At 49.1% G+C, this 24,781-nt stretch overlaps 1 protein-coding gene across 5 annotated transcripts; it reads right to left on the reverse strand.

Annotated features, from left to right (window-relative positions):
* Window positions 1–362: 362 nt before the first annotated feature.
* On the reverse strand, window positions 363–24,723 carry TRAF7 (TNF receptor associated factor 7). 5 transcript variants are annotated; one of them, XM_069734577.1, is made up of 21 exons: window positions 24,573–24,723; window positions 15,229–15,343; window positions 15,030–15,087; window positions 14,834–14,925; window positions 13,298–13,414; window positions 12,908–13,000; window positions 10,175–10,208; window positions 9,697–9,880; window positions 9,021–9,155; window positions 8,681–8,898; window positions 5,347–5,420; window positions 5,219–5,267; window positions 5,007–5,134; window positions 4,847–4,929; window positions 4,680–4,719; window positions 4,491–4,607; window positions 4,152–4,274; window positions 3,535–3,654; window positions 3,230–3,361; window positions 2,801–2,920; window positions 363–2,508 (listed from the first exon to the last, which is right to left on the reverse strand). In XM_069734577.1, exons 2-21 carry the CDS (start codon window positions 15,304–15,306, stop codon window positions 2,494–2,496), a joined length of 2,010 nt encoding a protein of 669 aa, XP_069590678.1. In that variant the 5' UTR covers window positions 15,307–15,343; window positions 24,573–24,723; the 3' UTR covers window positions 363–2,493. The 5 variants fall into 5 exon arrangements, with proteins under 5 accessions (XP_069590678.1, XP_069590681.1, XP_069590680.1 ...); XM_069734580.1 differs by having other exon boundaries at window positions 15,297–15,343; window positions 24,573–24,691; XM_069734579.1 differs by having other exon boundaries at window positions 9,027–9,155; window positions 24,573–24,691.
* Window positions 24,724–24,781: the final 58 nt, after the last annotated feature.

Here is a 24,781-nt window from a genome sequence, read left to right on the forward strand (position 1 = left end):
GACTTCAATGGAATATTAATTTTGATTTATATTATTTATTATGTTTTATTCTTCTCAATGCATTCCAATATGGAAGGAGTAAAGATTTGCAACTGGAATATTTCATTCAGTGATATCTAGGATGTGGGATTTTAGTCTTCCCTTTATTTTTTTGAGCAGTGTATATCTGTCTTCAGTGAGCTCCCCCTAGTGGTGACTGCAGGCAGCAAGAAGTTTTTCCGAACTGGAAATCTCTGCAAAATCCAAAGCTATGTTTGTTCAGGTAGACTGGCCTACACCAAGAAGGCGTGAAAATAGAGAACGTACTCCATCACGGTGATCTGTGTACAGTTTGGCGACGGTAATAAAACAAGACACAGACGTCACCGTCATTTCGATTTTATTGGAAATAAATCGCTGCTCCTATAATACAATATTTAAAAACTGTAGAAAAAAAAAAAAGAGGCTCGATGTGTGGAAAGTGGCGTGTGATGGGGGGTGAAGCTGCGATGTCACGGGGTGAGGCGTACCTGGAGGGTCACGGTGGGGAAGCAGAGGTGGGGATCGGCACCAGATCCCCCGTGCTGGCTGCTTCACTGTACATGACCCGTCTACAGGAGTGTGGGAATTAGTGTTCAAGAGCTCCTAAAATAAGAGTTTCAGAAGGCCTTACATCTGGGTGCAATGTCCTGGTGTGACACTTATTTACTAGTAATTCATTTTTCCAATCGGGGGATATTTATTTGCCCCCTTAGGATTTCTATAGTGTGAGCCAGTTTTTGTGAAGGTGAAGAAGACGTCTTAAGCATCGGCCTCGTCTAGCGTCAATTTTAAAAAGAATTGTAAAAATCTACATTATGTACAGTGACGAGCGCGGGATATAATAACCGATGGGGCGACCTGTGTGCACCCATACAAAACCGTAAAAACAGCCGTAACTAATAAAAAAAAGAGTTTATATAAGATCCTCCCTCCCCACCGACCCTTACAATGGTACAAACGGGAGGTACTACAAGGCTCAGCATGCCGCCAGCTAATTTTACAAGAGCTGGTTGGTCAAACCTTTTACATTTTCCATACTCCGGGGTCCATCGTGGATTGGATCCGATCGCAAGGCACAATCTCCAATCACCCCGCTACATCTGGAGGGGCAGACCTGACAACTGCCCTGGGGGTCACAGCGGTTGTCACTTCTTTTCCTCCCCGCATCGAAAGTATTGCTCTCCCAGTCCGGGATCAGGACCCAAGAAGGTGCTAAATATATGGATAGATGGCACTTAAAAAGTACTAATCATTTACAAAAAAAAAATATATATATATTTGGGGCTGTTACCCATAGAGGTCCGGGTCCTGAGACCCCTACCGATCGGTCCTCCTGCCTGAGCGGTGCACAGAGCAGCGTATGTACCCAAGTCTATGGGTCTGTACATCACTCTGTGCGCGGCTCATGCAGGGGTTGCAGACTTCACGGCAATCGATGGGGGTCTCAAACCCGGACCGCCACTGGATCAGTAGCACATAACAGCCCCTTTAATATATAAAACATTTTTTGTAAATGATAGTCACCCTTTAAAAGGAGCAGAAGGCAGGTTTATTATGTGAGATTGCAGCGACTCCACACGTTTGCATTCAATTAATGGGGTCTATAAAGGGGGTCTTTATCCAGGTTTTTTTTAATTGGGTTAAGGGCAGGAATTGGCCTCTAATAATAAAAAAATAATAATAAACGATTAAAAATCCCACCTTGCCAGCTCACCCTTCGCTAATGATTTTGCATTTATCATTCTTTTGACCGCTGCTGCCAATCCTTAGCTGCAGAAGTCACGCTGGCATGTACAGCACCTGATCACTATTTGGCTTTAGGGGGGTCACGTAAGTGATGGATGTGCTGTCCTCACTAGTAAACTGGAGAAGACCACCGCAGCGGAGGCACAGGATGTGACTAGATATTTAATGCTGACTTTATACCATTTCCTACCTTTGACCCCTTTTTGAAGACAGAGCGTGGACTGTATACAACAATGATAATCCTAATTTCAGAGGATCGCGCCCCGTCCTCGTGTGTCACATGATATTGTCCCGAGGGGCACCGTGCCCAGGGAAAACCTATATGGGTGTCGTATAGCAACCAAGGTCGCTATATATTCTGGACATTGGATCGACCCATGAAGATAATTTCAACAACAATACCCTCTTCTCATGATCCTGTAAGTCTATTGTCCTCATCACAAAAACACTCCTGCCCCGCTTAGATGGGGCTGCGGGCACAGCTGGGGGTGATTGGCTTTACCAGCGCACAGTCGCCTTTAGTTCCTGTATTATTATGGTGCCCGAGCTCTGAACTGGTAGTGAGAACAATCCAGTAGCAAGAACGGAATAGGAGGTCCAGGTGCCTTAAAGTGTCTACGAAACAAATTCTTATCAAAAAGTCAGATGTCCGTGGCAATAAAGGGAAGGCTGGCAGAGGAGACTTGGCCGTGGTCCGGGCTATAACTGGAGGTGGTTTGGTCTCCATTAGCAGGTCCAGACCTAAGGAGGAGACAGAGAGAATGAGTCAATCAAAAGGGAACCTACGGAAAGTGGGAGCAGTTGTCAGGAGCAGTATGATTTATGACTAAAGGGGGTGGGAACACCCCAACCTCCGCCTAACCCAAATGTTTTATTATCAAATTCTGACGTAAAGTGACCGTAGTGGGCACGGACAAACCCCCACCACGTCTACCAAAATCACCATGGTAGCTAAGCCAGTGTTTCTGTGCATGCAATGATGCCACCTTGTGGCTCTTAGACAGCAGTGTACAAAGTACTGGTCAGAACTTACCTTTACTGTGCTGTCTACGGCACCCGAAAACAGACGTCCTCGCGAAACGGCCAATGCGGTCACACTGCCCTGATGTCTCAACAATGTCTGTGTGCAAATCATGTTATCCATACTCCAGACCTGATGGAAGAAGAGGATCTACAGTCACAGACATGACACTGGATCAGATAAGTCTTCTCCTGCCTGACTGTGACCGGACCAGGGTTTTTCCAACGGAGACATCTAAGTTAAGCATCCAAATAGTGGGGGTGGCAGTGATGTCCGAGCCACCTCCTTTATCAGGGGTGTATGATACTTCTCCGAAAGTAAGAAGCATAAGGCGGCCACCAAACCTGAAGATCTAAGTAAGCAGGTTTAGGGAAGCAGATGTCTTAACTGTGGGAGCCAAGACATTTTTGGATAATGCATAAAAAAACAAAAGTCACGTACCCGTAAGGACCTATCATAGGAGGCACTGAAAACCTTGGTTTGGTCAGGAGTGGAAATGACGGCCAAAGCGTACACCGTGCCCACGTGTCCGGTTAATGTACGAACTTGCTCCTTGGATTCAATGTCCCAAACCTGGAGAAGACATGGTAATAATGCGATTCTGTTCAAGATGGCGGATGAGGAGCGCGATCTCAGACCTGTGGCTTTTCCAGCCGCTATGACTTTTCCGATGGCTGGAGAATCATAGGTCGGAGCCTTCGCTTATATTTACTTCTCTTGAGTAATACATTAAGTTTTCTACTCACGTGGATGAGATTTTCATATGTCCCGCACACTATGTGGTGGTTAGTGACGGCGATGGAGTAAACGCTTCCTCCGGACGTCTGCAGGACGTGGACGCACTCCAAGGTCCTGATGTCCCAGATCTGCCGATGGCGACACAAATGCTCTTAGGTTAAATTTACGTCTTTCTTCTATTCTGAAAAAACACGTGCAGGGTGCGGCGGCCATTGCAAGGGCTGAAGCATGATCCCAGTGTCATGGTTCTCGCATCCCACAACCCAGAATTTCAGACTCGACTTTTGCTAGAAAGAAGGAGATTAGGGACCTGTTTTGTCACCAATCTGATGCTTCCCTATAGGTCAGCCCCAGACTGGTGATAACTGCTCTTTAAGTCCTGCACTAGGCATAAAATAGCACTCTAACTATCCCCAGCGTGTCCCTTTAACCTTAAGACCCCTGAGAAGAAGATACAATCGACTGTAAACTGCTTCTGTTTTGCTCGGAAAGCGCTGGGAGGAGACCAGAAGAGGCAGCAATGCCACCAGCCATGGCTGAGGTGTATGAGAGGGTGGTTATGGGGTCAATATACCCCAGTATTTCTGACTATACCCTCATCATCACACATCCTACTCTCTCTCACCTTTATGGTCTGGTAGGACCCGCTGTACAAGTAGTTCTGTGAGGCTACGAGTGCACGGACCCAGTGGTTAAGGCCGGTCAGCTCCTTCTTCAGCTTTAAATCCGTACCCACAATGTCCCAAACCTGCAAAGACGGGAAGAAACATGGAGTAACGTCTCGTCCTCTGGTCAAGGAAATAAATGGTTGGAGTAAGACCCCCCCAATTGTGTGAGATAATATAGAAATATGTCAGACTCGAACCCGGACCCTCCATAGCGGTGTAGTCAGCCTCCATGGGGGTACGTTACTGATCCCACCATCCGGGGGATTAGAAGGAAACCCGCAGTGAGGGGCACGGACCTTGATGGCTTTCAGGGAGCCGCTGAAGAGCATGTTGTGCGAGGACACGAGGGTGCACACCGGGTTGTCATGTGCTCGGATGGTGTTCACTTTCATGAGCGTTGGGATGTCCCACACCTGGAGGAAGAGACACTCAGGGTTATAACAGACCTTCCCGTCCTCCATCACTCCTCCGTCGGTCATACTCACTATTATAGTGCAGTCTGCGGAGCCGCTGTACAACTTGCTTCTGTGGAACAGAAAGGCGATAATGTCAGAGGATGCTGGGAGTTGTAGTTTGGCAATGACTGGGGGTGGTGGCACAGATCTGGGCTCTGGTAATAATGTGTCACAATTCGATGTTTTTTTTTCCTCACCCTTGAATACACAGGGCCAGTACGATGCCGTCGTGCCCCTCCAGGGTCTTTTGGCACTTGTAGGTTGTGCAGGTGTCCCACACCTAGAAGGAGAGGGGAGAGTAAGGAAGGGGACGGAGAGCAGGACGCAGGCAGAAAATATGGGAGCGTCGCCGATTACCTTTATGGTTTTGTCGGAGGAGCCACTAAACAGCAGATCTCCTATGGAGTAGACGCACAAACACCACACGGGGCCTTGGTGCCCCACGAAGGTACCCTTACACTTAAATATCTGCTGGGGGTCGTACGCTGCAGATGGGAAGAAGGAGGACATCAGTCAGCGACACGGCAGCAGGTTAGTGACAGCCTGGTGTCTGGACGTCTACTACTTACAGCCAAGTATTCCCATGTTCAGCCGAGCATTGATGTGTGAGAGTTCATCCTGTAACAGAGGGACACGGTGAGCGATGACGCGCTGCTCGGCAGGGGGGCACTTACTTTATAATGTATGCTCCGCTCACGTTCAGCATCGAGGCGTCTCTGCGGAACTCCATCAAGTCTTCGCTCAGCTTGCTTTGGTTCTCGTCCAAGACGTCTGTGAAGGAAGAAAAAAAAAATGCAGTCCAGGAGCAAGAAAAACAGCAGCAAATGGCTGACAACAGAGAACACTAGACGACAGAGACAGTGCTGCATCTATTGTATGCATCTGGATTGTATCAAACCAGTAAAAGCAGCAAAGAAACTACAACTCCCAGCATGATCAAACAGTCAGCAGCTATTCAATGGTTAGCAACCTGCAGCAATCCCCAGCTATTGTGACACTACAACTCCCAGCATCGCCTGACAGCGTAGTATCCAGCTGCTTGATCAGGAGTCTGCAACATTCCAGCTATTGTGACACTACAACTCCCAGCATGGCCTGACAGCGTAATCCAGCTGATAGAGCAGGAGTCTGCAACATTCCTTCTACTGTGAAACTACAACTCCCAGCAAGCTCCAACAGTCAGGTCTGCTGCAGCTAAAGCAATGGGATCAGCAACCTGCAGCACTCCAGCTGTTCTGAAACTGCAACTCCCAGCATGGCCTGACAAGTAGAGATGGGCGAACTGAACAGTAAAGTTCGGGGTCCATATCGAATACCTACTATTTGGGCACGGACCCTGAACACTTACTTCACCAGGAAGGCTGTGTTACTGTTTGGGTTCAGCCCGCCGCACACCGGGTGTTTGTCACGCTGTTGTATGCATGACAGGGCGGCAAATGCAGCTTCTGATTGGCGCTGAAATCATTACTATCGGTCAGACGGATAGCCGCGGTTCTCACGCTGTCAGATGACAGCGTTAACCTTAAGCTATGATTGGAGGTAAAAAGTTTACCTCTGGTCACTGGCGTTGGCCGATGGGTCTACCACTCCCATCAGCCTACGTCTACTGTCACGGCTGAGTATTCGCCACCGCTCTAAATAATAAAACAACAGCGTGGGTTCCCCTGTATTTTTGATAACCAGCCAGGCAAAACTCACAGCTGAAAGCTGCAACCCTCAGCTGTCAGCAAGGCTGGTTATCAAGAATAGAGGGGTCCCCACGCTGATTTATTTAAATAAATCATTTAAAAAAACAGCTTGGGGTCCCCTCTAGTTTTGATAACCAACCTTGCTGAAGCTGACAGATGGTATTCTCAGGTTGGTAAGGGGCCATGGATATTGACCCCACCAGCCTAAAAATAGCAGCCCGCAGCCGCTCAGAAAAGGTACATCTATTAGATGCGCCAATTCTGGCGCTTTGCCCGGCATTTCACCCTTGCCCTGTAGCGGTGGCAAGTGGGGTTCATATTTGTGGGGTTGATGTCACCTTTGTATTGTCAGGTGACATCAAGCCCACGGATTACTAATAGCGAGGCATCTATAAGACCCCTATCCATTACTAATCCTATAATTATATGGTAAATAAACACACAGCAAGAATAAAGTATTTTATTTGAAATAAAAAACACACTTTTACTTTTTTATTTAAAATAACAAACACAATTATACTCATCTAACGCCTAATTCCACTGAAGCCCTCATCTCCTATAATAAACAAAAATACTCCCCTGTCCGTAGTTCTGTCTCACACCGTAATCCATGTCTGGAGATAAATGGTTTTCAACCTGGACAGTGCCGAGATGCGACCATCCAGGCTGAGAACCACTGAGGAATGAGTTGCTGCGAGCGCAGCCTCAGTGACTAGCGGTGAAGTCATCGAGGTTATGGCTGTATGAGGGATCGATGGTTAAGGAATGGATGGATGAGGGATGGATAATTTTATGAAGGATGGATGGACGGATGGATGAGAGATGGCTGGACGAGGGATAGATGCTTTAATGAGGGATGGATAGATGAGGGATGGATGGATGAGGGATGGATGGATGGATGAGGGATGGTTGGAATCCATAGTGTCCCACGCCGTAATCCATCTGTGCGACTTGTGCTTTTCAGCATGAACGATGGCATTGAGCGAGCAGGCCCTTGTTTTTTTTACAAGAGACGTTGGCTTCACTGGAATTAGGCATTAGGTGAGTATAAGGCTGTGTGCACACGTTGCAGATTTTTCGAGTTTTTTTCGCTATAAAAACGCAAAAAAAAAAGCATACATTATGCATTCCATCATTTAGAAAGCATTCCGCAATTTTTGTGCACATGATGCGTTTTTTTCCCGCGAAAAAAACGCATCGCGGTAAAAAAAGCATGTTCATTCATTTTGCGGATGTTTTGCGGTTTTCCCACTATATTATTGCATTGGGAACCTCCAGAAAAATCTGCAAAAAAACGCACCAAAAATGCGGTAAAAACGCAAGAAAAATGCATGCGGATTTCTTGAAGAGAATGTCTGGTTTTGCGCAGGAAATTTCGGCAAGAAATTCTGAACGTGTGCACACAGCCCTACTGGGTTTGTTATTTTTAAATAAAAGAGTAAAGGTGTGTTTTTTTTATTTCAAATAAAAGACTTTATACTTGCTGTGTTTATTTACCATACAACTATGGACTAGTCATGGATAGTTGTCTTATAGAGGCTTCTCCATTACTAGGCCATTGGCTTGATGTCACCTGACAATACAAAGGTGACATCAACCCCACAAATATAAACCCCACATACCACTGCTACAGGGCAAGTAGGAAGAGCCAGACAAATAGATGCTTCTTTTTGAGCGGCTGTGGGCTGCTATTTTTAGGCTGGGGGAAGCAATAACCATGGCCCCTTACCAGCCTGAGAATACCAGCATCCAGCTATTTATTTAAATAATTTAAAAAAAAAGGCGTGGGGACTCCTCTATTCTTGATAACCAGCCTTGCTGAAGCTGACAGTTTTTGTCTGGCTGGTTATCAAAAATACAGGGGAACCCACACCATTTTTTTTATTTCAATTATTTACTTAGCCGCAGGCACCAGCTGATGAATACTCCTATCAGCCGCCGCCTGCACTTGCTGTTATTAGGGGCAGCAGGCATAGGCTGATGGGAATACTAGTCCCATCAGACGACGCCAGTGACTGGATGTAAACTTTTTAACTCCGATCATAGCTGCAGGCTCACACTGTCATTTGACAGCATGGGAACAGCAGCTGTTTGACCGGCAGTAATAATTTTACCGCCGATCAGAAGGTGTGTTTGCCGCGCTGTCATGCACATGACAGTGTGGCAAACACTGGATGTTCAGGACATCCATTCAAGTGAATGGGGTCTGGGTACTGTTCTGGTACCCAAACTTTTTTCCTGTTTGGCTGAACCCGCCGGACCTGAACATCCACTGACAAGCAGCTGTGATACTGCAGGTTGCAGAAATCTGTGCTAAAGGGATGGACTTGGACCATCTCTTACCAAACTTGAGCTCCAGGTTCTTCTCCAGCTGGTCAATCTTCTCTGACAGCTTTCCCAGCATGGAGCGGAGGAAGGCGATCTCCTGGTCCTTCTGGGTCATGACCACTTGCATTTCATGGAACCGGTCATCAGTCTGCTGGAGAAATTCCTTGAGACCCTCGAACTTACACGTCTCCAGATGTGTTTCGTACGTGTCCTGGTTCCCGATGAACGTGCACCTGGGTGTGACAAGGAGGCCGCCGTTATCTCCATCATACAGGTCTGATCTGCAGAGCATTCGCCATCACGTCGCCGGCTGCCCCTATACAATCCCTCTACCTTGTACATATCCTGAACATACCCATACTTTGAATGAGGGCACTTTATGTGTTCACACTCCTTGAGGTGGGCTTCCAGGTTCATTTTCAGCAAAGGCGGGCAACTCGGGTTATTGGGACAACGCACCGGCCGATAGTCACAACTGCCTTCATGGTCCCTGCAAAAACAGAAGAGAAGCATAAGACATAAATCTTAAATCCAGACAGGTACCGTAGACTGTCAACTGCAACTCCAATCATTGCGACCAGAGCTGGAAAACTGTTGACCTTATGTAAAATAATCCGTACGTCAAGCCTTCCAATAATTAAAGGGGTCCTTACTTTTTATTGAGGAGTGCTGCGGCTTCTTTAGAGGAGGTCCTGATATTTAGGACAGGCCTTTAAAGGGGTTGTGCCGCCATACCAACCGATCTCCCATCCAGAAGATCGGTGATGAGTTGTGGATTGTTGGAAGTCTGACCTGCAATATTCTCAAAATCTGGGCTCTGGTGTCCCCTGTTCACATGGAGCAATGGTCGAGTATGGGGGGATGGCACACTCGCTCAACCATTGCGCCATGCAAACAATAGACCCGTCTTTTCAGACTGGTGCAAGTCCCAGACATTAGAACTTATAGTCGGACCCCCACCAATCTCTTTCCTCTGCACACAGTGGAATTGGTGGGGTTTCAGCGGACGGACCCCAGAACAGAACACTTACTTTCTGGCACTTAGTTTGATGGTGAAGGGGCAGCCATGGGGGTCAACTTCATACGTCGTCGGCTTCCCGTTGGCGCAGGGGCGGCAGCCGTATTTACAATGGATGAAGAGCTCTCCTATCTGCTCGGCGACGGCGATGTTATTCACCACCACCGTTAATTTGGCATTATCCACCGGGCACTTATCTGGTGAGAGGAAACAATGGCATTAAGGCAAGAAATCCGCACAAAATAAAAAACATTTTTAACTACATTTTTCTTTTAATTCCTTTATGGGATTGTCATTTTATACTACACTTTACATATGGTGATGTGCTGCCGACATATTCGATTTTCTTGATTGTCGCCATTGATCGCTCGTCCGATCACATAGTGACCCATGTAAAAGGGACGGAGAGGTTACAGAGCCCCCAGCGATCAGTATAAATTGTGGCAATATTCCCCCTTTAATATTATATAGTTAAAGAAGACTCTACCTACCAGATGTTAAGGCGCACCTCCTGCAAAACGTATGCTGTGGAGCAAAGGAGAGAAGAGTCAGCGGCCATCATTCAGCAGGCTCCCCTAGCACATAGACGGACCTTATATCTTACAGCCGGCCGCTGCGGCTTTATTAATCCGCTAATCCTGTGCGATCACATAATCCATATAGGACGGGGGAGGATTAACCTATATATTTACCATCCAGCCAATGACTGTGATATTAAAAGCGCCACCTAGCGGCCTAATAAAGAGGCGAGCAGGGAAGGAGACAGTAATATAGCGATAGTGCCGTATACCGAGATCAGGCAGAGTGTTACACCACATGTGCAGGTCGTCTCCAGCCACCAGAGCAGATCTGACCCATCGAGGCTTGGGGTCCGATTGTGTCCAGGGGGATCTGGTGAGATCGGACCGGGGATGGGGCTGTGCAATATTAGGTGTAACATCCACATGATGAAGGTTCCCAGCAGGACATTGCCCATTGCACGGCCTCAGCCATCTTGTCGTTTTCCCAGGTAAGTGACGCACAAGCACCGTTCGTCCACATGATGGAGGACAGGATTCATCAGACCAGACGCCTTCTACCATTCCTGCTGGTCCAGGTCATGTGCACGGTGTAGGTGGTGGACAGGGGTCATCATGGGCGCTGTGACCGGTTTGCAGATATAAAGCTGCGATGCTCTGCGTGTCCCGACACTTCTCTATCAGAGCCAGAAGGAACTTTTCTTTTTACAATTAAGGCTGCAGTATCTCTTCTGAAGGATCAGAAAGGACGGGTCAGGCTTCACTCCACACTTCCATCCATAAACTCTGAGTGCCCATGATTTACTCCTGGTTCAGGCTAAATGGCAAACTTTTAATAGATACTAATCATATATACCGAGAACACCCCACAGGACCTGCCGTATACTGGGAACACCCCACAAGACCTGCCGTATACCGGGAACACCCCACAAGACCTGCCGTATACTGGGAACACCCCACAAGACCTGCCGTATACCGGGAACACCCCACAAGACCTGCCGTATACCGGGAACACCCCACAAGACCTGCCGTATACCGGGAACACCCCACAAGACCTGCCGTATACAGGGAACACCCCACAGGACCTGCCGTATCCCGGGAACACCCCACAAGACCTGCCGTATACCGGGAACACCCCACAAGACCTGCCGTATACCGGGAACACCCCACAAGACCTGCCGTATACCGGGAACACCCAACAAGACCTGCCGTATACCGGGAACACCCCACAAGACCTGACGTATACAGGGAACACCCCACAGGACCTGCCGTATACCGGAACACCCCACAAGACCTGCCGTATACAGGGAACACCCCACAAGAACTGCCGTATACAGGGAACACCCCACAAGAACTGCCGTATACAGGGAACACCCCACAAGACCTGCCGTATACCGGGAACACCCCACAAGACCTGACGTATACAGTGAACACCCCACAGGACCTGCCACATACCGGGAACACCCCACAGGACCTGCCGTATACCGGGAACACCCCACAGGACCTGCCGTATACCGGGAACACCCCACAAGACCTGCCGTATACCGGGAACACCCCACAAGACCTGTCATATACTGAGAAGACCCCACAAGACCTGCTGTATTCCGGGAACACCCCACAAGACCTATATCATGTCCGATCACTATATACGCTGTATTCGTGCACGTGGGACATCTCTCTCCCATTTCTCGGCACTTCCTCATCTTCTGATTTGCTCTTTTCGCTTCCCTCTTCCATCACTTCTACATTCGGAGGGTCTTGTCTTGGCGCTGGCTGTGCAGGATGCGTGACTCTGGTACTTTCCCTGTGTTTTCTGGCCTCTGACGGTCCCCAGAGCTGCGGCCTGAGAAAACACAGTCTCCCTGCCCCCTTCCTGTGCCGGCTGTTAAGCAATACTGGGCAAGCAACGCGCGGGTTTCCTGCCGCAGGACTTTCCACGGCTCGGCCAGTGATGCTGCTGCTCGGAGGTTTCCGGGGGAGGGCGGCTGAGAGCTGACCTTTACCAGAGGAATTGCAAATGTTGATCCATTAAAGGGACACTAACCGTCCTTGTGTCTCATTTTATATTGCCATCTATTGTCCTCCGTTATCAGCCATGACTGTAGCGTCCTTCCCTGGCGTCTGGACACATATGTCCTCCAGATATGACGGGTGATGTGAGAAGTCCTTTTACTCCATGTTCCTGGCAGGCGCTGAGAACAGATGTAGCTACAGGTGCGCCTCCGGCCAAGATGCGCTGCCGCCTGCCAAGGGAAGCGCTGCCGCCCGCTACGTCGCTGCTGCCAAAACCCACGTCCATCAACAAGTGTCTTATCCCGCAGATATTCACAGTGCAATCTCAAGGATTGCAATGAAGGATGCAACTACTACCCCCAACAGATACTTGCTGTCACCATACAGGGACGGATCAGCCAGTCATGCCATAGATATCATTTGCACTATCTCTTCTTGCAGTCAGGCATCAGTCTTACGCTGAGATGCTCACGGCCGATAGGTTTCAATCAATGTATCAGAAGCTGCACGATTCCCTGATACACTGTACCAGACCTACAGCTGCGTGAGCAGGGCAAAGACCAGACTGACAGCAAGCAGAGATAGGGAAATATAGTGGAACGTGTATGAGAAAAAACTGCAGAACTTTCCGACAGGCAAAATGTACGCTTCATCCCTTTAAGGGGGGTTCTGTTCTTCTGGGTGGTCACTTACCCCACACGTGGTAATAACTGGGTCTTTAAAGACGCTGCAGCACAACTGGCAGCAAAGCTTCACGGAGGGCTGCTCCGCAAACACCAGAGGGTCCTGTACGGACACAGAAGAAAACAGTCATGCTTTACCCTGCTGCTTCCCTCCAAAGTCATCCTCACTGGCAAAGGTATCTGTGATAAGAATACTGCAGCCTCGTATTTCCCTCCTGGAAATGTATTAATAAACTGGTAACTAATCACAGTGTCGGAACGCGACAAAGCGGACGGTAACAGTCAGTCGCCGATTCATCCAGACACTTCCAGGAGGAAGAACAGAGAAAAAGCACAAAGCAAAATAAAGTGAGGACTCAGCACGGAGACGCGCCGGCTCCTGTAAGATTTTACCACTTACCGGTTCTTCCTCTTCTTCATGGAGTGAGAATGTGGAGCGCAAGGGCATGTTGGACTCGGAGTGCAGGGAGCGGACAGATATGGCCGAGTCCGACCGCCGGGAGGTGCTGATCGGAGGCTGCAAAGAGGAGAAACGATGCAACCATGAGTGCTGGGACGGGTCTGTGCCCGCAGAGCTCCACTATGCGCCCGTCATCCTCAGCCGCCCGCTCACATTTTCGGATTAGGTGGACGCTCCCTCTGGCGGGATCGGAGCTGATCTCGGGGTGTCGGCGGTATTTGCTCGCATTGCCGGGACGAGCGAGGCTCCGCACACCCTATAGATCAGCAGCCGCTCCGCACTCGCTCCTGGCAGCGCTGCTCACACTGTATATGCAGACACTTCCTCCAATTCAATTCAGCCAGCTCGGCCGCTTCCTGCTGGAGAGGTGAGGAGGCCGAGGAAGGAGGGGGGAGGCCAGAGGGGAACATATATTGGGAATGATATTCCCTTTACGAGGGTTTAACCCCTTTGTGCTTGTTAATATGTGCACGGTGCCGATGGCATCTTATCGGATGACCATGCCGGGAGGATTTCCATTATGTATGAAGATGGATGACATGTCCACCATATTGGTGGTCCGGACGCTTGCACTGCATTCTAGAAGTAAATTCAGATTGTATAAGTAGAGAAAGATTGGACATGTAGGATTTCAGCATGTCCAATCTTTTCATTATACATATGTCTTGAGAACACATGTATGCTTGGCAAAGCGGAGCGTGCATGTGTACAAGGAGGGGTCAGTAGGAAAAGCTGGGAAAACCTGTAGGCAGATGAGCATCTAATGTGTGCAGGGGGCCCATGTGCTGATATTGGGAAGAGAAGGATCGGGCATGTTGGATTTCAACATGTCCAATCTTTTCATTATACATGCCTTGAGAACACATGTATGCTTGGCAAAGCAGAGCGTGCATGTGTACAAGGAGGGGTCAGTAGGAGTAGTTGGGGAATGCAGGAGCAGCGGACAATCTGATGTGTATGGGGGATCGGACATGTTGGAATTCAGCATGTCCAATCTATTCATTATACAGGTGTCTGACAGTGGCTTACTGCAGTGAGAACACATGTATGCTCAGATGAGCCGAGTGTGCATATGTCAGTAGGAATAGTTGTGGCCCCATGTGAGGACATAGGGAGAAGGATTAGACATGTTGGATTTCAGCATGTCCAATCCTTGAGAACACTTGTATGCTCAGCTAACACATGTACGAGGGTGGTCAGTAAGAGCAGTTGGAGCAGCTGACAATCTACTGTTTGGGGGCCCATGTGATGATATTTGGGAGAGAAGGATCAGACATGTTGGATTTCAGCATGTCCGATCCTTTCAATTTACAGGACAAGTGTCTGGCTTACAAGTCTCTCTCTGTTGAGCCTGCATATGTATGGGGGGGATTGGTAAGAACAGCTAGGGGAAGCAGGACTGCTATTTAAGAGGAACACCTTCAGATAGGCCTTCGGCCCCCAGACACAAATCGAGAGGGTGGGCTTACCACTTACCATGACATCGTCATCATCTCGAGGTGAGAAGGTTAAGGTGCTGGATGAGGAGGGCGTCCTGCGGTGCTGCTTGAAGGTGTTGGTACCGTCGGCTGGAGACAACACACAGGAGATGAAGATTAACTCTATTTTTGCATTATTCTAAAAAAAAAAAAGCCAAAAATACAAGAGGACGGCCGGAGGGTCTCAGCATTACCTTTAGTGATGGTGGTCACCGCTGTGAATGCCGGGCCGAATGTGGTCTCCATTGTGGTCTAGGAGAAATGAGAAAATGATAAGATTGTGTCTAAGGAAAGGGGAAAGAAGAGGAGAAACGGACAGAGAGGAAAGAGGAGGAAGAACGGAGGAGGAAAGAAGACACAGAGCAGGAAATAGTGGGCAGAAAAGGCCGGTACCCCGCTGGTATCGTCTGGTTGTACGTTTGTGGCACCAGGTGAAAAATGATTGAATCTTGGATTCTTACTCGAGGTCATAATCTACAGCGACATCTCTGCACGAAACGAGATCCGTCTGCGGAGGAAAGAGAGGAAACGTCACCAGAAGAATGAGAAAGAAACGAGCGCAGTCCTAAGTGGTCAACAGGGGGCAGTATTATAATAGTTATATTCTTGTACAAAGGGGCAGTATTATAGTAGTTATATTCCTGTACATAGAGGCAGTATTATAGTAGTTATATTCTTGTACATAGGAGCAGTATTATAATAGTTATATTCTTGTACAAAGGGGCAGTATTATAGTAGTTATATTCCTGTACATAGAGGCAGTATTATAGTAGTTATATTCTTGTACATAGGAGCAGTATTATAGTAGTTATATTCTTGTACATAGGGGCAGTATTATAGTAGTTATATTCTTGTACATAGGGGCAGTATTATAGTAGTTATATTCTTGTATATAGGAGCAGTATTATAGTAGTTATATTCTTGTACATAGGGGCAGTATTATAGTAGTTATATTCTTGTACATAGGAGCAGTATTATAGTAGTTATATTCTTGTACATAGGGGCAGTATTATAGTAGTTATATTCTTGTACATAGGGGCAGTATTATAGTAGTTATATTCTTGTACATAGGAGCAGTATTATAGTAGTTATATTCTTGTACATAGGAGCAGTATTATAGTAGTTATATTCTTGTACATAGGGGCAGTATTATAGTAGTTATATTCTTGTACATAGGGGCAGTATTATAGTAGTTATATTCTTGTACATAGGAGCAGTATTATAGTAGTTATATTCTTGTACATAGGGGCACTATTATAGTAGTTATATTCTTGTACATAGGAGCAGTATTATAGTAGTTATATTCTTGTACATAGGGGCAGTATTATAGTAGTTATATTCTTGTACATAGGGACAGTATTATAGTAGTTATATTCTTGTACATAGGAGCAGTATTATAGTAGTTATATTCTTGTACATAGGGGCAGTATTATAGTAGTTATATTCTTGTACATAGGGGCAGTATTATAGTAGTTATATTCTTGTACATAGGGGCAGTATTATAGTAGTTATATTCTTGTACATAGGGGCAGTATTATAGTAGTTATATTCTTGTACATAGGGGCAGTATTATAGTAGTTATATTCTTGTACATAGGGGCAGTATTATAGTAGTTATATTCTTGTACATAGGGGCAGTATTATAGTAGTTATATTCTTGTACATAGGAGCAGTATTATAGTAGTTATATTCTTGTACATAGGGGTAGTATTATAGTAGTTATATTCTTGTACATAGGGGCAGTATTATAGTAGTTATATTCTTATACATGGGGCAGTATTATAGTAGTTATATTCTTGTACATAGGGGCAGTATTATAGTAGTTATATTCTTGTACATAGGAGCAGTATTATAGTAGTTATATTCTTGTACATAGGAGCAGTATTATAGTATATTCCTGTACATAGGGGCAGTATTATAGTAGTTATATTCTTGAACATAGGGGGCAGTATTATAGTAGTTATATTCTTGTACATATAGGCAGTATTATAGTAGTTCTATTCTTCTACATAGGGGGCAGTATTATATTGTTACATTCTAGTATATAGGACATTCACACATTTATCTTAGGGGTATGTACGGTCGCTTTAGGTTGTGTATTTGCTCCTGGGTCCTCACACATGGGCCAGTTACTGTGTACATATGACTCTCTGGAGGGCTGTATAATGTTGGTATATAGATTCCTACAGCTTGTTTCTATTAAAGGCTCTTGGAAAGATTTCATGTGGAGACGGCAGTAACAAACAATGGTTGTTTCCATGACACGACTGGAGACCATATCCGTGGATTTCCCAACCCTTAGTACACAGGGGTTTCTCACTTACCATACGATTCACTGACGGGCTGACCGGTAACGCCTGCTGAGGTTTCCTAAAGTAATACTACAGCCAGATTGTAATGAATGTGCCGTGTTAGGGCACATAAATATAAAAGCCCCCAAGACTCAGTGTGCCGCCATATGGTGCATGATATCCGCCAGGTGTGATGGACGTCACCTCGCACAGCCTCGTGGAGGTGCTGGATACTCCTTTTAATCCTCTACGGCACAGTATGGCGGTGTCCACTCTGCCACAGGTTTCTCAATGACATGAGGTGCTGACAGCGTTTGTTACGGGCGGTCAGGGTGCGAGGGGTCAGTGCTGTGAATGTGAGCAATGTGACGACGAGCGCAAGAACAGGATCCCACTAATGATTAGGAAATAAGAAATCAGTAAGAAAATAACATGAGGAGCGCGAGTGTGACCCGCAGAATCGACCGCCGCTACCGTACCCGTAACTCACCGACACGAGCCAACCATAAATAATGCACAACCTGCGCAGGACAGGACCACCAACCCGACCGTATACGCCTCCATATATGTACAGTATTTGTACCGCATACAGCCCCTGTATGTATTATATGCACCGTATACAGCCCCCCGTATGTATTATATGCACCGTATACAGCCCCCCGTATGTATATGCACCGTATACAGCCCCCCGTATGTATATGCGCCGCATACAGCCCCCCCGTATGTATATGCACCGTATACAGCCCCCCGTATGTATATGCACCGTATACAGCCCCCCGTATGTATATGCACCGTATACAGCCCCCCGTATGTATATGCACCGTATACAGCCCCTGTATGTATATGCACCGTATACAGCCCCTGTATGTATTATATGCACCGTATACAGCCCCCCGTATGTATATGCACCGTATACAGCCCCCCGTATGTATATGCGCCGCATACAGCCCCCCGTATGTATATGCACCGTATACAGCCCCCATATGTATATGCACCGTATACAGCCCCCCATATGTATATAAACCACATACCCCGTATGTACTGTATATGCACCGTATACAGCCCCCGTATGTATATATATATCACATACAGACCCCGTATGTATATGCACTGTATACAGCCCCCACTGTATATGCACCGTATACAGCCCTATATGTATATGCACCGTATACAGCCCCCCTTATGTATATGTACCGTATACAGCCCCCATATGTATATACACCACATACAGCCCCCCGTATGTATATGCACCGTATACAGCCCCCGTATGTATATGCACCGTATACAGCCCCCCTTATGTATATGCACCGTATACAGCCCCCCATATGTATATGCACCGTATACAGCCCCCCATATGTATATGCGCCGCATACAGCCCCCCCGTATGTATATGCGCCACATACAGCCCCCATATGTATATGCACAGGATACAGCTGCCCCATATGTATATGCACAGGATACAGCCCCGTATGTATATGCACCATATACAGCCCCCCGTATATATATGCACTGTATACAGTCCCCATATGTATGTGCACTATTTACAGCCCCCGTATGTATATACACCACATACAGCCCCCGTATGTATATACACCACATACAGCCCCCCGTATATATATGCACTGTATACAGTCCCGATATGTATGTGCACTATTTACAGCCCCCGTATGCATATACATCACATAAAACCCCCTATATGTATATACACCGCATACAGCCGCACGTATGTATATGCACTATTTACAGCCCCCATATGTATGTGCACTGTATACAGCCCCCTGTATGTATACGGTATACACTGTGTATATAGACAGATACTTGCTGGAGGTTTTCCCCTCATTTCTTAGAGGCACCGGACATGACCGACACATTCCAGTTTTAGGACAGAACTTCACAACACAGGGCAGTCTGCTGGGAGTTGTAGTGCCATAATGTGAAGCACGGAGACAATCACATCTGCTTTTTCTGGCATAAGAACAATTAGGAATAATTCTGCCGACTGTTAGAGGCCCGCGATTCCCGGCCGTGCCCTCCACGGCTCTGCTACATGTGCACCTCACCCCACAGCCCCAGCGCCGTCTCCCCTGCGCCGTCTCCCCTGCTCCGTACCTCGTCCTGTGCAGGATGTTCCCTCTCTGCAGCGTCTGTGAGCGCAGAGCGCGGTGATGTTCACACACAGGCATGTGCAGAGGTGGGCGGCACAGAGTGGAAAACCCCTGGCAGGAGCCGCCGCGCTCCACACACCGCCCCAAGCACGGGAGAGCGGGACGGGAGGCCGCGGGGCACAGGGAGCGGGTACCGAAATAAGGAGGACACTGCCCCATAACACCTTATAGCAGCTCATACAGCTTCTGCTATTTCTTACTGTATTAGGAGGTTCTGCAGCAGCTGAGGTGTGTATTATGAGGTTCTGCAGCAGCTGAGGTGTGTATTATGAGGTTCTGCAGCAGCTGAGGTGTGTATTATGAGGTTCTCCAGCAGCTGAGGTGTGTATTAAGATGCTCTCCAGCAGCTGAGGTGTGTATTATGAGGTTCTTCAGCAGCTGAGGTGTGTATTATGATGGTCTCCAGCAGCTGAGGTGTGTATTAAGATGCTGTCCAGCAGCTGAGGTGTGTATTATGAGGTTCTCCAGCAGCTGAGGTGTGTATTATGAGGTTCTGCAGCAGCTGAGGTGTGTATTATGAGGTTCTGCAGCAGCTGAGGTGTGTATTATGAGGTTCTCCAGCAGCTGAGGTGTGTATTATGATGGTCTCCAGCAGCTGAGGTGTGTATTATGAGGTTCTTCAGCAGCTGAGGTGTGTATTATGATGGTCTCCAGCAGCTGAGGTGTGTATTAAGATGCTGTCCAGCAGCTGAGGTGTGTATTATGAGGTTCTCCAGCAGCTGAGGTGTGTATTATGATGGTCTCCAGCAGCTGAGGTGTGTATTATGAGGTTCTCCAGCAGCTGAGGTGTGTATTATGAGGTTCTCCAGCAGCTGAGGTGTGTATTATGATGGTCTCCAGCAGCTGAGGTGTGTATTATGAGGTTCTCCAGCAGCTGAGGTGTGTATTATGATGGTCTCCAGCAGCTGAGGTGTGTATTATGAGGTTCTCCAGCAGCTGAGGTGTGTATTATGATGGTCTCCAGCAGCTGAGGTGTGTATTATGAGGTTCTCCAGCAGCTGAGGTGTGTATTATGATGGTCTCCAGCAGCTGAGGTGTGTATTATGAGGTTCTGCAGCAGCTGAGGTGTGTATTATGAGGTTCTGCAGCAGCTGAGGTGTGTATTATGAGGTTCTCCAGCAGCTGAGGTGTGTATTATGATGGTCTCCAGCAGCTGAGGTGTGTATTATGAGGTTCTTCAGCAGCTGAGGTGTGTATTATGATGGTCTCCAGCAGCTGAGGTGTGTATTAAGATGCTGTCCAGCAGCTGAGGTGTGTATTATGAGGTTCTGCAGCAGCTGAGGTTTGTCTCTCTGCCACCTCTGATGCCGCCGTGTACCCGGCCTTATACCGGCACCGCACGGCACAAAGTTTCAGGACAAAGTCATCTGTCCGAGCGCCAATCATCTGTCCCGAAAAGACAAAGCGGGCAGTAGAAGAGCAGTTACCATAGCAACTAGACTCCACAGAGAACACAGCAGCGACCTGATTGGTTACCAGGAGTAACTTCCTCATCTTACTTATGCTCCAGTATTGGTGCCTTTACCCCTCAGGTCCCGTCTCACCTCCAGCTGTGCAGCAACTTCTCACACACACCTCAAGTCCCCATTATAGTCTATGGTGCTGCAATGTCCGGTATTTACAGCAGCAGAGATGACAGCGGCCAATACAAGTCTACGGGTCCATGTGAACACGGACAGCACACGGACGGCAGCAGTCAGTAGTCCGTGTGCAGCCCGGGTCTGACATTGCAAAGTACAGGAGAAGCTTAGGAATTCATTTTTCTTACACCATATCAGAAAAAAACGGATGACACAAATGCAGCGGTATTAGGCTACTTTCACACTAGCGTCGTACGACGCACATCTCAATGCGTCGTTTTGCAGAAAAAACGCATCCTGCAAAGTTGCCTGCAGGATGCGTTTTTCTCCATAGACTTTAATTAGCGACAGATTGCCACACGTCGCATCTGTCGTGTTTTTTGTCCGTCGGTTCCGCTTTTTCCGCCCCCATCCTCCCCGAACCTTACAATGGGGCAGCGGATGCGTTGTAAAACTGCATCCGCTGCCCCCATTGTGATTTTATTTCACAGTATGCGTCGGTACCGACGCTAGTGTGAAATTAGTCTTATATGGATGTGTGAACAGGGGCCTAAGCCTGTACAGCCAATAGCATGACACCTCCTGTCACCCCCCTTCCCAACTGTAACCTCCAGTCCTCCTCCTGTCAGTGACTGTGGCCTTCCTCTCTCCTCCTGTCAGTGACTGTGGCCTTCCTCTCTCCCTCCTCCTGTCAGTGACTGTGGCCTTCCTCTACCTCCTCCTGTCAGTGACTGTGGCCTTCCTCTCCCTCCTCCTGTCAGTGACTGTGGCCTTCCTCTCCCTCCTCCTGTCAGTGACTGTGGCCTTCCTCTCCCTCCTCCTGTCAGTGACTGTGGCCTTCCTCTCTCCCTCCTCCTGTCAGTGACTGTGGCCTTCCTCTCCCTCCTCCTGTCAGTGACTGTGGCCTTCCTCTCCCTCCTCCTGTCAGTGACTGTGGCCTTCCTCTCCCTCCTCCTGTCAGTGACTGTGGCCTTCCTCTCCCTCCTCCTGTCAGTGACTGTGGCCTTCCTCTCCCTCCTCCTGTCAGTGACTGTGGCCTTCCTCTCCCTCCTCCTGTCAGTGACTGTGGCCTTCCTCTCCCTCCTCCTGTCAGTGACTGTGGCCTTCCTCTCCCTCCTCCTGTCAGTGACTGTGGCCTTCCTCTCCCTCCTCCTGTCAGTGACTGTGGCCTTCCTCTCCCTCCTCCTGTCAGTGACTGTGGCCTTCCTCTCCCTCCTCCTGTCAGTGACTGTGGCCTTCCTCTCCCTCCTCCTGTCAGTGACTGTGGCCTTCCTCTCCCTCCTCCTGTCAGTGACTGTGGCCTTCCTCTCCCTCCTCCTGTCAGTGACTGTGGCCTTCCTCTCCCTCCTCCTGTCAGTGACTGTGGCCTTCCTCTCCCTCCTCCTGTCAGTGACTGTAGCCTTCCTCTCCCTCCTCCTGTCAGTGACTGTGGCCTTCCTCTCCCTCCTCCTGTCAGTGACTGTGGCCTTCCTCTCCCTCCTCCTGTCAGTGACTGTGGCCTTCCTCTCCCTCCTCCTGTCAGTGACTGTGGCCTTTCTCTCCCTCCTCCTGTCAGTGACTGTGGCCTTCCTCTCCCTCCTCCTGTCAGTGACTGTGGCCTTCCTCTCTCCCTCCTCCTGTCAGTGACTGTGGCCTTCCTCTCTCCCTCCTCCTGTCAGTGACTGTGCCCTTCCTCTCCCTCCTCCTGTCAGTGACTGTGGCCTTCCTCTGCCTCCTCCTGTCAGTGACTGTGGCCTTCCTCTCTCCCTCCTCCTGTCAGTGACTGTGGCCTTCCTCTCCCTCCTCCTGTCAGTGACTGTGGCCTTCCTCTCTCCCTCATCCTGTCAGTGACTGTGGCCTTCCTCTCTCCTCCTGTCAGTGACTGTGGCCTTCCTCTCTCCCTCCTCCTGTCAGTGACTGTGGCCTTCCTCTCCCTCCTCCTGTCAGTGACTGTGGCCTTCCTCTCTCCTCCTGTCAGTGACTGTGGCCTTCCTCTCTCCCTCCTCCTGTCAGTGACTGAGGCCTTCCTCTCCCTCCTCCTGTCAGTGACTGTGGCCTTCCTCTCTCCCTCCTCCTGTCAGTGACTGAGGCCTTCCTCTCCCTCCTCCTGTCAGTGGCTGTGGCCTTCCTCTCCCTCCTCCTGTCAGTGACTGTGGCCTTCCTCTCTCCCTCCTCCTGTCAGTGGCTGTGGCCTTCCTCTCCCTCCTCCTGTCAGTGACTGTGGCCTTCCTCTCTCCCTCCTCCTGTCAGTGGCTGTGGCCTTCCTCTCCCTCCTCCTGTCAGTGGCTGTGGCCTTCCTCTCTCCCTCCTCCTGTCAGTGGCTGTGGCCTTCCTCTCCCTCCTCCTGTCAGTGACTGTGACCTTCCTCTCTCCCTCCTCCTGTCAGTGACTGAGGCCTTCCTCTCCCTCCTCCTGTCAGTGACTGTGGCCTTCCTCTCCCTCCTCCTGTCAGTGACTGTGGCCTTCCTCTCCCTCCTCCTGTCAGTGACTGTGGCCTTCCTCTCTCCCTCCTCCTGTCAGTGACTGTGGCCTTCCTCTCCCTCCTCCTGTCAGTGACTGTGGCCTTCCTCTCCCTCCTCCTGTCAGTGACTGTGGCCTTCCTCTCCCTCCTCCTGTCAGTGACTGAGGCCTTCCTCTCCCTCCTCCTGTCAGTGACTGTGGCCTTCCTCTCCCTCCTCCTGTCAGTGACTGTGGCCTTCCTCTCCCTCCTCCTGTCAGTGACTGTGGCCTTCCTCTCTCCCTCCTCCTGTCAGTGGCTGTGGCCTTCCTCTCCCTCCTCCTGTCAGTGACTGTGGCCTTCCTCTCTCCCTCCTCCTGTCAGTGGCTGTGGCCTTCCTCTCCCTCCTCCTGTCAGTGACTGTGGCCTTCCTCTCCCTCCTCCTGTCAGTGACTGTGTCCTTCCTCTCCCTCCTCCTGTCAGTGACTGTGGCCTTCCTCTCTCCCTCCTCCTGTCAGTGGCTGTGGCCTTCCTCTCCCTCCTCCTGTCAGTGACTGTGGCCTTCCTCTCTCCCTCCTCCTGTCAGTGACTGTGGCCTTCCTCTCCCTCCTCCTGTCAGTGACTGTGGCCTTCCTCTCCCTCCTCCTGTCAGTGACTGTGGCCTTCCTCTCCCTCCTCCTGTCAGTGACTGTGGCCTTCCTCTCTCCCTCCTCCTGTCAGTGGCTGTGGCCTTCCTCTCCCTCCTCCTGTCAGTGACTGTGGCCTTCCTCTCTCCCTCCTCCTGTCAGTGACTGTGGCCTTCCTCTCCCTCCTCCTGTCAGTGACTGTGGCCTTCCTCTCTCCCTCCTCCTGTCAGTGACTGTGGCCTTCCTCTCCCTCCTCCTGTCAGTGACTGTGGCCTTCCTCTCCCTCCTCCTGTCAGTGGCTGTGGCCTTCCTCTCTCCCTCCTCCTCTCAGTGACTGTGGCCTTCCTCTCCCTCCTCCTGTCAGTGACTGAGGCCTTCCTCTCTCCCTCCTCCTGTCAGTGACTGTGGCCTTCCTCTCCCTCCTCCTGTCAGTGACTGTGGCCTTCCTCTTTCCCTCCTCGTGTCACAGAGTGCTCCTCCTGCACTCTCCTCTACACATCATTACAATAATCGCGACATTCAGAGCGCAGTGATGGTGTCAGTGCACACAGCACCCCTGCCATACTCAGTCACGACATCGCTGTATACCAGAACCCCCTCTGTGCCTCAGGGTCACACCTTGGCCTCGCAGCTCCTCACCGTCTCCTCCATTACACTCACCAATCCGCAGACATGTTTTCCGGATTTCACTAACAGCACGACAGCCCCTCCCCTCACACACAGACACATTCCGGGAATTCCCATTCCACCATCAGCATTCTGGGAGCCGTAGTCCGCTAGGAATCACTAATGACCAGCGTCCCCACAAACTGAACTACAAATCCCGACAAAGCTCGCGTCTCCAAAGCAATAGCCAATCAGGCGCTCGT

The sequence above is a fragment of the Ranitomeya imitator genome, chromosome 7, assembly GCF_032444005.1.
Source record: "Ranitomeya imitator isolate aRanImi1 chromosome 7, aRanImi1.pri, whole genome shotgun sequence".
Lineage (NCBI taxonomy): Eukaryota > Metazoa > Chordata > Amphibia > Anura > Dendrobatidae > Ranitomeya > Ranitomeya imitator.